General features: G+C 45.9%; 1 protein-coding gene across 1 annotated transcript in view; it reads right to left on the bottom strand.

Moving 5' to 3' along the window:
* The window catches only part of MYLK (myosin light chain kinase), a 182,589-nt gene extending 172,096 nt beyond the window's left edge, over nucleotides 1–10,493 (bottom strand). The window contains exons 1-2 of the mRNA XM_084871493.1: nucleotides 10,426–10,493; nucleotides 3,093–3,260 (exon numbers count right to left, since the gene is read on the bottom strand). Of these exons, the coding sequence (XP_084727619.1) occupies nucleotides 3,093–3,257 (165 nt within the window). The 5' untranslated portion in view covers nucleotides 3,258–3,260; nucleotides 10,426–10,493. The remainder of the gene's footprint in view (nucleotides 1–3,092; nucleotides 3,261–10,425) is intronic.
* Nucleotides 10,494–14,112: the final 3,619 nt, after the last annotated feature.

The following is a 14,112-nucleotide window of genomic DNA, read 5'->3' as shown; positions in this document are numbered from 1 at the left end:
CAACCTCACCTCTGGTGTCAAAACAACTAGCTTCCTCATTCTGGAATCATCTGAGGTTGCCTTTCCCCAATGCAAAATGTCCCCCTGAGTCCTTGCTGCAGTGATGACACACACTCCCAGCACGCTAGTCTACAGAGCACTTCCTATGACAGTCTTTCCCTCTGTATTCTCTGCAAGTCTGCAGACGGAGCCTGGCACTCCCTCTACCCTTTCTCCGGAGCCATCTTCCCTGGGTGCCCACCGTTCACCGGCTGCCATGGTGCTGCTCTGGGTTAGTCCCAGGCAGGTGGTTAGCAGGAAAGTAGCTCTGCAGGCTGAATTCTTAGTAGCACATCCATTTTGACATGTAGTCCACATGTGACATATGTCAACTATTTCATTAAAATGAACAAAACTTTCACATGGAGACTGCTATACTTTAAGAAGACTGCAATCAAAATTGTGAAAACATTAAATGCCACTGGATTGCTTTGTTTAAGGTGGTTACATTTACATGATGTGAATTTCACCTCATAAAACAGTTACTATACTTTTTAACTTTATTAAGCGCTTTTACCATTTTCTTCTTCTGCTCATTTTCTTTTCACACCCCTGTAGACTAGAAGTGCAGAAACTGCTTTTCTCTGTCTAGAAGCCCGGTGCACAAAATTCGTGCACAAGCAGGGTCTCTAAGCCTGGCCCGCAATCAGGGCCGATCTGCGGGGAAACTGGCAGGGTGATGGGAGGGAGGGTCCCTGCTGGCACTGCTTTGGCTGGCAGCCTGGCACTGCACACATGCCAGCCCCTCCCCCCACCACCTCTGCCTCCAGTCGCCTCCCTCTGCCTGCTGGCACCACCTTGGCTGGCTCGCCGCCCCCCTACTTCCACTCACTGGTTGTTTCGCAGGTCACTCTGCCATTTGGTCAATTTGCATATTAGGGTTTTACATAGACAGAATAAGGAAATAGATCTTTAGAAGGTGTGACCTCTCCAACCAGACAATGACAGCAACAAAGGACTCCAGCACTGGCTCCCAGGCCAGTGTCCATTCCCTGACAGTTCCAAATCAAGTAACTCAAAGCCATGATGACCTCAAAGTCACAAAGGAAGCAAGGACACCAACATACTCTAAGGAAGCAAAGTCATCTCTTCCTCTCCAGTCTGCCTGAATTTGAGGAAGGTATTCATCTCAGAGGCCAAAGGCAAGTGGATAGGTATAGGGATGAGATCCGTTTGCAAAGGCATCTTTAAATTTTTCACTTTTTATTTATAAGTGCAAACTTAGTGTTTTATAATGTATTCACAGAGTTGTGCAGCCATCATCGCCGTATGATTTCAGAACATTTCCATCGTCCCCAAAAGACACCATGGGCCCATTCGCAGTCCCTCTCCACTCCTCCTCCCAGCCCCTGGCAACCACTAATCCACCTTCTGTCTCCCTGGGTTTGCCTGTTCTGGACATTTCATATACATGGAATCATTCACTATGCGGCCTTTGTGTCTGGCTTCTATCACTTGGCATGATGCTTCCAGTGTTCATTCATGTTGAAGCATGTATCAGCACTTCCTTCCTTTTCATGGTTATCCAAGCCCTTTCTGATGCCCCAGGGATTCTTCATATTGCATCTGCCCTGCCAGCTGTGGGGATGTGGTGATGGCGGCCAGGACAACAGAAAAGAGCCTTCATCCTGGTGGTGCCCGGAGAGAAGAAACAGACGCTTCAGCAGCATCGCGCACGCCCCCCCCCCCCCCCGACAACACACACAAACTTCCTCAGATAACAGACACGACAAGGACTGTTATGTCACAACTACCAGCCAGCAGCCTTCACTAAACAGGCCTGTGCCAGCACATGGTGCAGGGCCTCCGGGGCCACTTTCAAAGCACAGCCCCTGCCCTCTCTCCGGAGGACCCACCAGCCAAACCTGGCACCTGAACAAAGGCAGGGCCCAGTGTCAGCCGGGAAGAGCGAGGTGTTCATCCCTTCCTTCCACAAGCTTTTTGGGGCCTGCTCCCAAACTGCACTGTTGACCCCGTACAATATGGGGATTAGGGGTGCTGACCCCAGACAGCTGAAAATCCACATGTCATTTAATTCAGCCCTCCGTGTCTGTGGATTCCCAACTGCAAATAAAAAAAATACTGTTTTCAACCCATGGTTGGCTGAATCCACAGATAAAAAACATGGGGATACAGAGGGCTGATTGTATATTTATTGGGGGGAAAATCCACGTATAAATGGACCTCGCAGTATTTTTCAAGGGTCAACTGTAGATTCACAGGGCAGCCTATGAATTTCCCACCACCTGAGCTATCTTTTGCTCTGATCAAAGTCCTCTAGCTTCTAAAGCATTTCCTGGGGTAGACCTCCATGTTGAATCCAGGACAACCATTACCTGCGAGCCCCCTGACTTCCACACGCATCTCCACATCAAGAGGATGATGTGATTTCCTGGTGGTCTGAGGCAGCAGCTCACGGAAAGCCTCTCCAATTGGGCATAACACCAGATATTCTGACAGCTATTCTTCAATGCTCCCACCTTCTCCGCCCTTCTGGTACAGGATGGACAAGGGATTGCCATGCCCATTTGTAGCAGAAGAAATGGGGACCCAGTAAAGGAAAGAGACCAATACTCATTAGCAGAAGAAGGAGTCCTACCCCCCACCCCATTGCACTGGGTGTACCAAGTGGATACAGGAGAAGTTTAGTTAAGTAAACACTCCTTCCAGGGAGGACGGAAAAGAAAAATTATAGTCAGTTTTTAATTGTCCATATTCTAAGGCATTGATTTGAACCCAATCTGTTCTGGGCTAACCCAGAACACCAGCATATATGTTCTCTTATGACCTATGATCAGGTAGTGCATACCCAGACAGGACCTACATTAACAGCAAAACATTTTGGTGTCCCTCCACACCCCCTCCCTGAGTCCTCCAACACAGCAAAGTCAACCATAAACAAAATAAACAGGGCAAATGGTATATATTCACTTTACATGTGGGTCCCAAACAAACCAGGTTCTCTACCAGATCCATCCTGGTGAGGAAAAGGCTCCAGCAGGAGTCTACCTCCCTCCACCTCCCCCAAGCCTCCCATCCAGCCCACGTCTTACCCTCCCTTCAAACTTGGCGGTGGCTCCTTCTCTGAGGCAGAGGTTCCGAGGGGGCAGAATGAAAGCGGGGGCCTCGGTCAGGGGCATGGAGCCGACTCTGGAGGGATCCACGCTGAGGGAGGTTTTGGAAACGTGTGCCGAGGCAGCCAGCTTCACATCCCCCATCGTCTGCAAACAGGAAGGAAGGCAGGTCAGATGAGATAAAGTGCAGTCCTGTTTCTCCTCGGACAGCCGCCGGCCCCATGTGCTTGCTGGGCCCGGGATTGTGAGTGTCACAGGGAGCGGGTGCCCCGTTAGGTCAGGGTCCACCTGGAGCTCCTCTGGGAACAAAAGGATCTGTGTCCTCTGCACGCAAGGCTGCCCGGGTGAGGCCCAGCTGGTCCCAGACGCCAGCTCCCAGGGCCATGCCCCGGCCTCCACAAAACCCCATGGAGAACTTCCAGGAAAGGGGCAGTGGGGTGAGAACAGAGAAACCAAACAGCCCTCTGAGTTTTTACAATACGTATCTAAAATTAGTATTTATCAGTCATTGACCCTTCAGAATCAACATCTAGGCATGGGCGGTAGAAAGGAAAAGCTGCTTTTGCTTGCACCGTGAGAACTCACGAGCTAAAGGAAAAACAGGATACAGACTCCGAGAAAGAAAGTAGTTTGGGATCAATATGACAGGATTCCAGGTGAGGTGAGTGTGTGTGGTTGAATGAAGAGAAGGAAGGCTAGGGAGGACATCCTACTTTTGGGGAAAAGACTGTGAAAAAGCCTCAAGGGTCACAGGACAGCAGAGAAGAGAGTGTTTTAAGATTATCTAGGCTTGTGGTCGGCAAACTGCGGCTCTTGAGCCACATGCGTCTCTTTGGCCCCTTGAGTGTGTGTGGCTTTTCCACAAAATACCACACCCTGAGCGAGTCTATTTTGAAGAAGTGGCGTTAGAAGTTTAAGTTTAAAATGTTGGCTTTCAAAAGAAATTTCAATCGTTGTACTGTTGATATTTGGCTCTGCTGACTCATGAGTTTGCGGACCACAGATCTAGGCGAACTCCTTCATTTATAACTGAGGCCCAGAAGGTAAGTCACCTGCCCAGAGATATCCCGGAAAGAACACCTTGGGTTCTGACTCCCCGCCCAGGGCCTCGCTGGGACTAGACAGGATGCCTACCGATGGGGACTGGCAGAGTCAGCTGGCCCAAAGAGACAGGACTGATTCCAGAAGAGGGATTAGTAACAGGCAGGAATCCAAGTTCTCCGTTACCACAGAAACCAGCTCTGGCTCTCCTAAAGAGAGGAGGGGTCCGTTAGGAAGATGGAGTTAGGGGACAGCTCCCTAAACTCATTGGAAAGTCTGGAGAACCAGGCTGGGAACACAGGCATCAGTGACAGAACCTGAGTGGTCAGATCCCAGCCAAGGTCACTGGACACCCTCAACCACCACCTAGAATACATGCCAGGTATCCCTGCTCCCGGTTCGAAGTCCAGGCGGAAGCTTCACCAGGCTGGGAAGGCTCCAGGTTGGGACTGTGTCTTATTCTCTACAGAATCCACGGCTCCTGGCCTACTGCAGGCATACGACAAACATCCGCCAAACAGAAGAGGAACAATATGTCTGGTTTATATGTCCTGTTCGCTTTTTGGGGACCTTTAGTCACACATTTAAATCCCAAGCTGTGAGTTGGGTGAGCATGTAATTAGTTTGTTTAAATTTAATAGCATCTAATAAAAATAAAGTGGAGATAATATTTTGAAGTTGAAGTTAAAATAACAAACACCTAGATTTGTTTAACAGGGCACATCCTGCTGGACAGATCCAGCTTTCTCTTTCTCTAATACCACATTAGCTTTGCAAACAAAATCCCTTCCAAAGGGTTTGCTGCAGTCGGTAATAACGAAAGCAAACCTTATGTAGCACTTTATGTACGCCAGGAGCTGTTCTAAGCACTTTATAAATAATAGCTCATTTGCTCCTCACAACAACACTGTAAGATAAATAATCTCATCACCCCGCTTTATGGATTAGAAAACTATGTGCAGAGAGATTCAGAAATTTGTCCAAGGTCTTGGCATTTAATAGGGGCAAGACTGACATTTGAACCCAGGTGTCTGGCACCAGAGCCCCTAGTTTTAACCACGGGGCCCTGTGACCTCTTGTAAGCAGTCAAGAGTTGGCTGGTGAGAAGGGGGCCTTGAAGTTGGGTTAACAAGGGAGAAAATGAAAGTTGCTCCCACATACATAAAAAATTAAGGTTTTCTGTATGTTAAAGCATACTCTGGAAAACATTAAAAGATGGATGATAATCTCGAATAAAATGTTTACAATAAAAAATGAAGGATAGGCCGAAACCGGTTTGGCTCAATGGATAGAGAGTCAGCTTGGGGACTGAAAGGTCCTGGGTTCAATTCCGGTCAAGGGCATGTACCTTGGCTGCGGGCATATCCCCCGTAGGGGGTGTGCAAGAGGCAGCTGATTGAAGACTCTCTCTCATCGATATTTCTAACCCTCTATCTCTCTCCCTTCCTCTCTGTGCAAAATCAATAAAATATATTTTTTAAAAAATTTAAGGATAGGATACTTTACATGTAAGAAAACAGCCTGACAGATAAATGGGAAAAGGCTGTTCCTTAGATGGCTCATAAAAGACAGACAAATGAGCACTACAAATGGACACTGTCTAGTCACAATAAGAACCCAAGAGTGCAACTTAAGAATAAGCTATTATCTTAGGAACAAACTAAATTGATATTTAAAAGGAGTGATAACAAAATGCCAGTGAGATTGTGGTGAGGTGGGCATGCTGGTACCCAACCAGAGGCATAGAAATTGGTGTGATCTGTCTGGAAAGCAATTTGGCAAAATGATTCTAAACAAATGTCCATCCTTTTCCCTAGTAATCTTACATTTAGAAATGTGTGATTGGGAAGCAATCAGAGATGTGGCCCAAAATTTGTATGTGAGAATACTAATCACATTATTTATAGCAAAAGAAACAGAAAAATAATCCAGGTAAATAGAAATAGAAAAAACAAACAAACAAACAAAAAAACCTTAAATATCTAACAGTAAGATGGGTTAAACAAATGGAATATCAGGCAATATGACTGTATACTTACAAGAAAAATAATGGTAGAAAATTAATAATATAGAAATTTTAAGCTAAAAATAAGTTCTATTATGGAAAATTTTAAAGACACAAAAAAGCAGAATAATAAAATGAGCACCTCAACTACTCATTCCATAGATTTAATGATTAGCATTGTGTCATATCATTGCGTTTGTGTATGTATTTGCAGAACCATTTCAAAGTAACCATGATATAATTTTAATGACATGAATCATGATACATTCATTCACTCAATTAAAACATATTGACTGATTCCCAGGCGAGAAAAAAGCTAACTGAGTCCATCACCACCAAACCAGTATTATAAGAAATGTTAAATTTAAGAGGGAAAAGAAGAAGAAAATAAAAATTATGAATAATAAAATGGCAAAAATTGCATACCTATCAATAATTACTTTAAGTGTTCCAATCAAAAGACATATAGTGGCTGAATGGGTATGAAAACAAGATCTATATATGCTGCCCTCAAGAGACCCACCTCAGATCAAAAGACACACAGAGACTGAAAGTAAAGGATGGAAAAAATATTTCAGACAAATGGAAATGTAGGGAAACAAGTCAGGTAGAAATACTTATATCAGACAAATAGACTTTAAAACAAAGGCTAGAACAAGAGACAAAGAAGAGCATTTCATATACAGTAGCCAAGATATGGAAGCAACCTAAGTGTCCATCAATAGACAGTTGGATAAAGAAGATGTGGTATATATACAATGGAATATTTCTCGGCCATAAAAAAAATTTGAAATCTTACATTTGCAACAACATGGATGGACTTAGAGGTATTGTGCTAAGTGAAATAAGTCAGACAGAGAAAGACAAATAGCATATGATTTCATGTCTATGTGGGATCTAAAGAACAAAACAGAAACAAACTCATAGAAACAGAGAACAAAACTGATGGTTGCCAGATGGGAGAAAGGGTGGGGGGTAAAAAAGGTGAAGGGATTAAGTAGTAGTTACAAAATAGTCATGGTAAATAGAGTACAGCACAGGGAATATACTAGTAGTCAATAACATACGGTGCTAGGTGGGGACTAGACTTATGGGGGGACACATTGTAAGTTCTATAAGTGTCTAGCCACTATACTGTATACCTGAAAGTAATATAATATTGAATGTCATTCTATAATTGAAAAAATAAAAAAAATGTTAAAACCTATTTATTGAACATCTACCACATGCCAAGCTATTGGCATGTGGTAGATGTTCAATCTACCATTGATAGGTGCTAGGGTTTGGCAGTGAATAGTCACATGTGTGTAGTGAATGGAGTAAGATGAGTAGGGAAGGGAGGGGGCTCTTATATCCTGCAGGGCTGCCTAGGACCATACTCCAAAAGGGACACTGCTCCTTCTGCCCTCCTCCACTGCCACTGAGGTGAAGTGACAGATACACTCTGTGCTGATAGCACCAGGAGGGTGGGGAGTGGGGTGGAGGTGGGGGTAGGCATCAAGAGGGTCAGATCCTGCCATAAATCAAGTGGCATTATACTTTCTAACTGTGAGCTGGGCAAGGAACTTCAATTCTCTTGGCCTCAGTCCTCTTTTCCCTAAAGTGGGAATGATAATACCAGTCTCACATAGTTGAAGGAGGATTTGAATGGAGTGTGTATAAAACACATAGTACAGCATAAAGGGGATTTATAATATTAAGTGGTGGCTGTCAATATCACCATCCAGCTCCCGAAGGAAAGCCAGTTTCTCCCCCTACAGGACCCAGACTCTTTCGCCTCGGACACAAGGTGCCCAGGCCAGCCTGGTCTCTTCAGGATAAGGTAGCTGAGTGGATACCTGTGTAACTGCAGTAGAGGCCGATGGCAGGGCTCTGAAAAGATGGGCAAGAAGGATTGTCACGCCTGTTCTAGTAGCACCGTCTAATGGGCAGGGTGTGTGCCGCTGACACCGTGCTGGGCACCAGTCTTACTCAGTCCCCACAGTCCTGCAAGGCAGTTCTGACTATGCTCCTTTTTCTTTCTTTTTTTATTTTTTATTAAAATTTTTAAAAATATATTTTATTGATTTTTTTACAGATAGGAAGGGAGAGAGATAGTTAGAAACATCAATGAGAGAGAGTTATCAATCAGCTGCCTCCTGCACACCCCCTACTGGGGACCTGCCCGCAACCAAGGTACATGCTCTTGACCAGAATTGAACCAGGGACCCTTCAGTCCTCAGGCCGACACTCTATCCACTGAGCCAAACCAGTTTTGGCTATGCTCCTTTTTCAATGAGGACACCGAGGCTCAGAAAGCCAACCACACTTGTCCAAGGTCAAGAAGCTAAGCTAAAAAGTGGAAAGCAAGCCAAAGCCCATGACCTAGATGAGGAATTTCCTGCTGTTCCCTGTAAAGAGAGATGCAATAGGCAGAGGCATTTGCAGAGAGGAATACTGGGAGTGGCAGAGAGGAATGTGCCTCCCCTTTGTTCTCAGGCCTGGCTTTGGAAGACACAGGCTCTTTGGCCTCTGCTTTAAGAGGAGCTGGAAACTGGGAGTGGTGACATCAGACTTAGGACCCTCTACAAAGCCTCTTGATCTATGACCTGTGAGGTCCACCTAAACTTCCCGAAGGCCCCGGATACTATCATCAAAAGGAATATGCTTGGGCCCTACCCAGTTTAGCTCAGTGGATAGAGCTAAACTATCCACTGTGGACTGAAGGGTCCCTGGTTCAATTCTGGTCAAGGGCACATGCCTGGGTTGTGGGCTCAATCCTCAATAGAGGGCATGCAGAAGGCAGCTGATCAATGATTCTATCTCATCATTGATGTTTCTAGCTCTCCCTCTACCTTCTTCTCTAAAATCAATTAAAAAAATTTTTTAAAGAAAGGTGCTTAGGCCTAAACACAGAAGATAGAGTCATCCATCCTTAGGGGAGGTGTGGCCTCACGGTTAGAAACAGAACAGGCAAGTCAATGCAGCCAGAAGACATCCATTCCCCTGCAAGATGGGGGAACTACTGAGCAAGCAGGACCAGAGCCCAGTCTCTGGCCGGCCAGATACACCAAACAGCTCTCCTCAGTCTAATGCCCCATCCCCTGTCATCAACACATAAAAAGATTCCTGCCGAAACCAGTTTGGCTCAGTGGATAGAGCGTCAGCCTGCGGACTGAAGAGTCTCAGGTTCGATTCCGGTCACGGGCACGTACCTTGGTTGCAGGCACACCCCCAATAGGGGGTATGCAAGAGGCAACTGATCGATGATTCTCTCTCATCGATGTTTCTAACTCTCTATCCCTCTCTCTTTCTCTCTGTAAAAAATCAATTATATATATATATATATATATATATATATATATATATATATAAAGATTCCTTTCTTGCTGCCAATTAATGGCTACTGATGTATTTAGAATGCTCTATCAAAAAAAAAAATTAAACTAAACCATCCTTGTTTCTATCTAATCCCTCGTCCATCCTGGTGACCACACCCCATCAATAACACCTGCAATAGCTTCTCAATCAGCAGAGCGGTGCTCAGTGGCTGGAATCAAACAAACAAACTAGAAGGTTTTACTCAAGAATGCTCAGGGGAAAGAGAAGTAAGAAGTGAAAAAAAATGGAGGGGGGTCCAAAAGAGCAGTGGTGTGAGAGCTAGAAGCAGTCCATCACCCCTCCCTTTCCTCCCTCCCCACACACACAATTCTTGGGCCAAAGCTCACCCCCAAATAAGGTTTCCACAAGTAACAGAATGTATTAGTCCTTTAAAGCAGCACTAAGTTAAGTTGACTTTAATTTGATCAAAAGCACTACAAATTGTCTCTTGAACCCAGAAAGGAACATTTTTAACTGTGGCCAAAACAAAGTGCAACTCTGGGGCAGAAAGACTCAGAATAAAAGTAAAGACCAGGGATCGAGCTGAGTGGCAGAACGGGCTCAGAGAAACCAGCTGACCCCTCTCCTGCCCAAAATGCATTCATATTAAGCGATGGCTGCCTTTAGGCACCGGTCAGGATCAGTGGGCAGGGCATCCAGGAAACACCACGCCTTCCCTACCGGGAAGGGCTGCCAGCAGTGAACCCACCTTCAGACCACAGCACGCACGCACGTCAGAGGCAGCACACCGCCAGGCAAGGACAGCTCCACTCCCCGCCTTAATCTTCTCTCCTCGGAACCCCAATCCTGACAAATTCCCTGATTGCTCCTAATCCCCGAGTGCTGTGGGCTGTGCCAGGCCGACGCGCCGTGGGAGCCGCACACCAAAGCACAGACACGCCTTACCGTCCGCCTCTTCCTCCGGCCGTTCTCACATGAGTCGGGGCGCGTGGACAGCCACGCGTTCCCACTGTACTGCGGAGGTTCCTGTCGGAGGTCGGTCCAAGGAAGAGACGGAAGGAGAGCCTGGCACGCCCCAGAGCCCAGGACCAGACTGAAAAAATTTGGGGGGGAGGGGGGTTGACTTTGCTCGCAGATGTTGCAACTCGCCTTCCGCTGAGCAGCTAGCTGCACCCGGTCAGGGAGATCTGTAGTTCTAATCCGCCCAGCTGCGGTGACCTTTGAAACCCCTGGCTGCCAGCTGCAGAGGCTCTCAATGGCGTCCTGGGGAAACCGGGGGTGGAAGGACGCTCGTGGGTTTCCACAGAGCTGCAGATTCCAGGCTGAGTGTGGGGCACAGGGAGGAGGCTGTCGAGCAGAGAACGGAGCCCTTGGGGGGGCTGGGCACACCCTCAACTCTACATCTGGCCTGGAATACCACTCGCCCCTTGGCACATCTGGCCTGGGATTACCACCCAGGGCTCGTGGGACATTTGCCTCCTGAGATCCTGATCCTTCCTCCTCAAACTGAGGAAACCCTGGTTATGATCCCTGGAGTGGGAGGCAAGCCCAGCGAGCAGATGGATGGGGGAACTCCAGGCTTAGGGAATCTGGGCTGGGATCTCAACCAGGCTCCACAGACTGTTTTCACTCAGTGCAGAGGACCCAGTGGCACTGGTCCTGGCCCCTGGGAGCCTCAGGGGCACTCCTGGAGCACACCTCTAAAACGTGGTAGCAAGGTGATGCCTACCCCAGTCCCTCTCCTTCCAGGGACAGAAGGATTGCCATCATTCCAGAGGAATCTCACGCTCTATGCAACTCACACATTGGGACAGACTGAGAACATCGGAACTGTCAATGACATTAATTTAAGCTTTTCATTCTTTTTAAAAAAATATATTTTATTGATTTTTTACAGAGAGGAAGAGAGAGGGATAGACAGAAACATCAATGAGAGAGAATCATCGATCAGCTGCCTTTTGCACACCCCCCACTGGGGATGTGCCCGAAACCAAGGTACATGTCCTTGATAGGAATCGAACTGGGACCCTTCAATCTGCAAGCCGACGCTCTATCCACTGAGCCAAACCGGTTTCGGCAAACTTTTCATTCTTGAGTAACTGGTATTCTCATAACATTTAAATGACCCTTTCCCTCTAACTCATCCATTCTCAAACCTCTTGATCCTAGGGCCCCTTCATGGTCCTAAACATTATTGGGGATCCCAAAGAATTTTTGTTTGTAATTTATTGCTATCAATATCTACTGTATTAGAGATTAAAACCAAATAATATTGGTTCGTTTAAAAGCATCAATTATCCCATTATGTGTTAACATAACATTTTAAGAAGAAAAATATTTTTTTTCCAAAACAAAAACAAAATAAGAAGAGATGTTTGTTTTTGCTGCCTGACTTAATGGAAGACACCTAAATGTTCATATCTGTTTCTGTATCTAATCTGTTGTGACATCACAGTATTAGTATCTGTAGGGTCTAGAAAACTCTGTTGTACACTGGGAGAGAAGGTGAGTGAAAAAAGCAAACAACATTTTTTTAAATTAATTAATTAATTAATTAATTAATTTAATATATTTTATTGATTTTTTTTTGCCCCCCTCCCTCCCTCCCAAACATACCCTCCCTCCCCAGGGTTTTATGTCCATTGGTTGTACTTATATGCATGTATACAAGTCCTTCCTTTGATCTATTATCTCCCCCAGATCTCCCTCCCCTCCCCACCGCAATTTGACAGTCCGCCCGTTGCTCCACTGTCTCTATATCTATCTTTTGGTTCATCAGTTTATAATGTTCTTTATTATCCATAAATGAGTGAGGTCATGTGGTGTTTCTCTTTCATTGATTGGCTTATTTCACTCAGCATGATGTTCTCCAATTCCATCCAGGTTGCTGCAAATGATGAGAATTCCTTCTTTTTTACAACATTTTATTACAAAAATGATTTGGACTCATGGCCACAAGGACTGAGAAGGGTGCCCAGGGCACACTTTGAGAACTGCTGCTTTAGTCTCTCGCCGACGGCCCTCCCTTCTAACCTCCTTAGATACACACGTGGAAAAGTGGTTTTATGAAGGCAGTGGTGTGCAGCTTTGAACGGGGATGGGGAAGAGGTGAATCAGTACCTAATCTACCATCTTTTCTTCCAAAGAAAATAGCTGAACAAATGTGGACCAGAGAGATTTGAGGCCTGAAACAGACACTGATGAAGACACACGGCCATTTAAGTTCTTACACCCAGATTCTGAAAGATCTTGAACATAGTAAATATTTGAATGTTTTATGGCTAACAAAGGAGGGAAGAATTAAAAAAACAAACAAACCCACAATGCTATTCACCACTGAGGAATGGGGGTAAAGCACATGTAAGTCTCCTTAGACAGAGGTCTCTGGTAGTGGACACAGGATGGGAAACTCAGTTGACCTGGACAAAATCATGGAAGGTTTATTTATCAAATCGGTGGATTATACTAAGCAAGTAGGAACAGATACCACGTTGGATGCGACACCTTGAAAGGTCAGCAAAAGGGACCAGAGCTTGAGAGGACGTTTAAAAGAACAAATTTTAAGTTCCCACACATAGGCTCAAAAACAAAAACCTAACAACTGCCAAGTACAAAATGGCTGATTGGAAATAACACAGACATTGGTCCCATCAAAGTTAGGTCAGGCCCCAAAGTTAGGGAAGCACATAAGATTCCAAGCATCAGAGTTGGCAGCCAGGCAGTTGTATGGTTATATGATTAACCTGTCTCCCCGCCGCTTCCCCCTCCCTCCCCCCCCCGCCCCCCGCCCCGAACATGAGCGTCACCAGGTCACAGGTCCTGTGTGTTTTCCTCTGCTGTATCCCCAATGCCTAGAATGCCGATAAGCAGAATTACAGATAAGTTCTCAATAGATAATTGTGGAATACATAAATGAATAGAATTTTGGGTTAAAAAAAAAACATTTAAAAATCATTTCCAAATTATGAGTTCATTTAATTTTATTGCATAGCGACTGGTGTGAATGTTAGGGAAAGGACGCAGAGAGCGCAGTGCAGTGGGTGAACAAGCCACACCATAAACTATCCACCCCTCTGGGTGCCACAGGTAACTGGTTCAATACACATACCAGTCTAGTTCTACACCCGGCATGGAACCTGAGCATCCATTCTCCTGTTTGCTTCTCAGCGTGAAATGGGCATAATGGTGCTCTGCTCAGGGGGACACTCTCTGGGTTTCTCTGAGGAACATCCCTGGATTTCCAAGTGAAATCATGCAAAGCCAGCCGGCTCTGCCTCCCACAACCGAGTTCTCCCCAAGCACCAGGCAGCCTCTCCCTCCCAAAGGCTTCCTGGGCCTTTCCTCTTGGAAAACACATTAAAGGAGAGGCTGGGCTTCTACATGCAGAGGAGCTGCCCACACCAGCCTGGCCACATCAGCAGAGCAGCAGACCCCGGGTGGGAGGAGGGTGTCTGCTCAGCAACACATCCCTGAGTGCCCACATCTTTGACAGAAAGTTATTTTTAAGTTTTCTCGAAAGGGGACACATGCACACACACACACACACACACACACACACACACACCAAATAAAATAAATACACCCAACTTCACACACAGTGTGAACGAGAAAGGCCTGGTCCCCTGGAGCTGT

Source organism: Pipistrellus hanaki (genome assembly GCF_964339955.1).
Source record: "Pipistrellus hanaki genome assembly, chromosome: 2".
In the NCBI taxonomy this organism is placed as follows: domain Eukaryota; kingdom Metazoa; phylum Chordata; class Mammalia; order Chiroptera; family Vespertilionidae; genus Pipistrellus; species Pipistrellus hanaki.
Note: the sequence above shows the minus strand (reverse complement) of the source record. Positions and strands in the feature narration are given on the sequence as shown.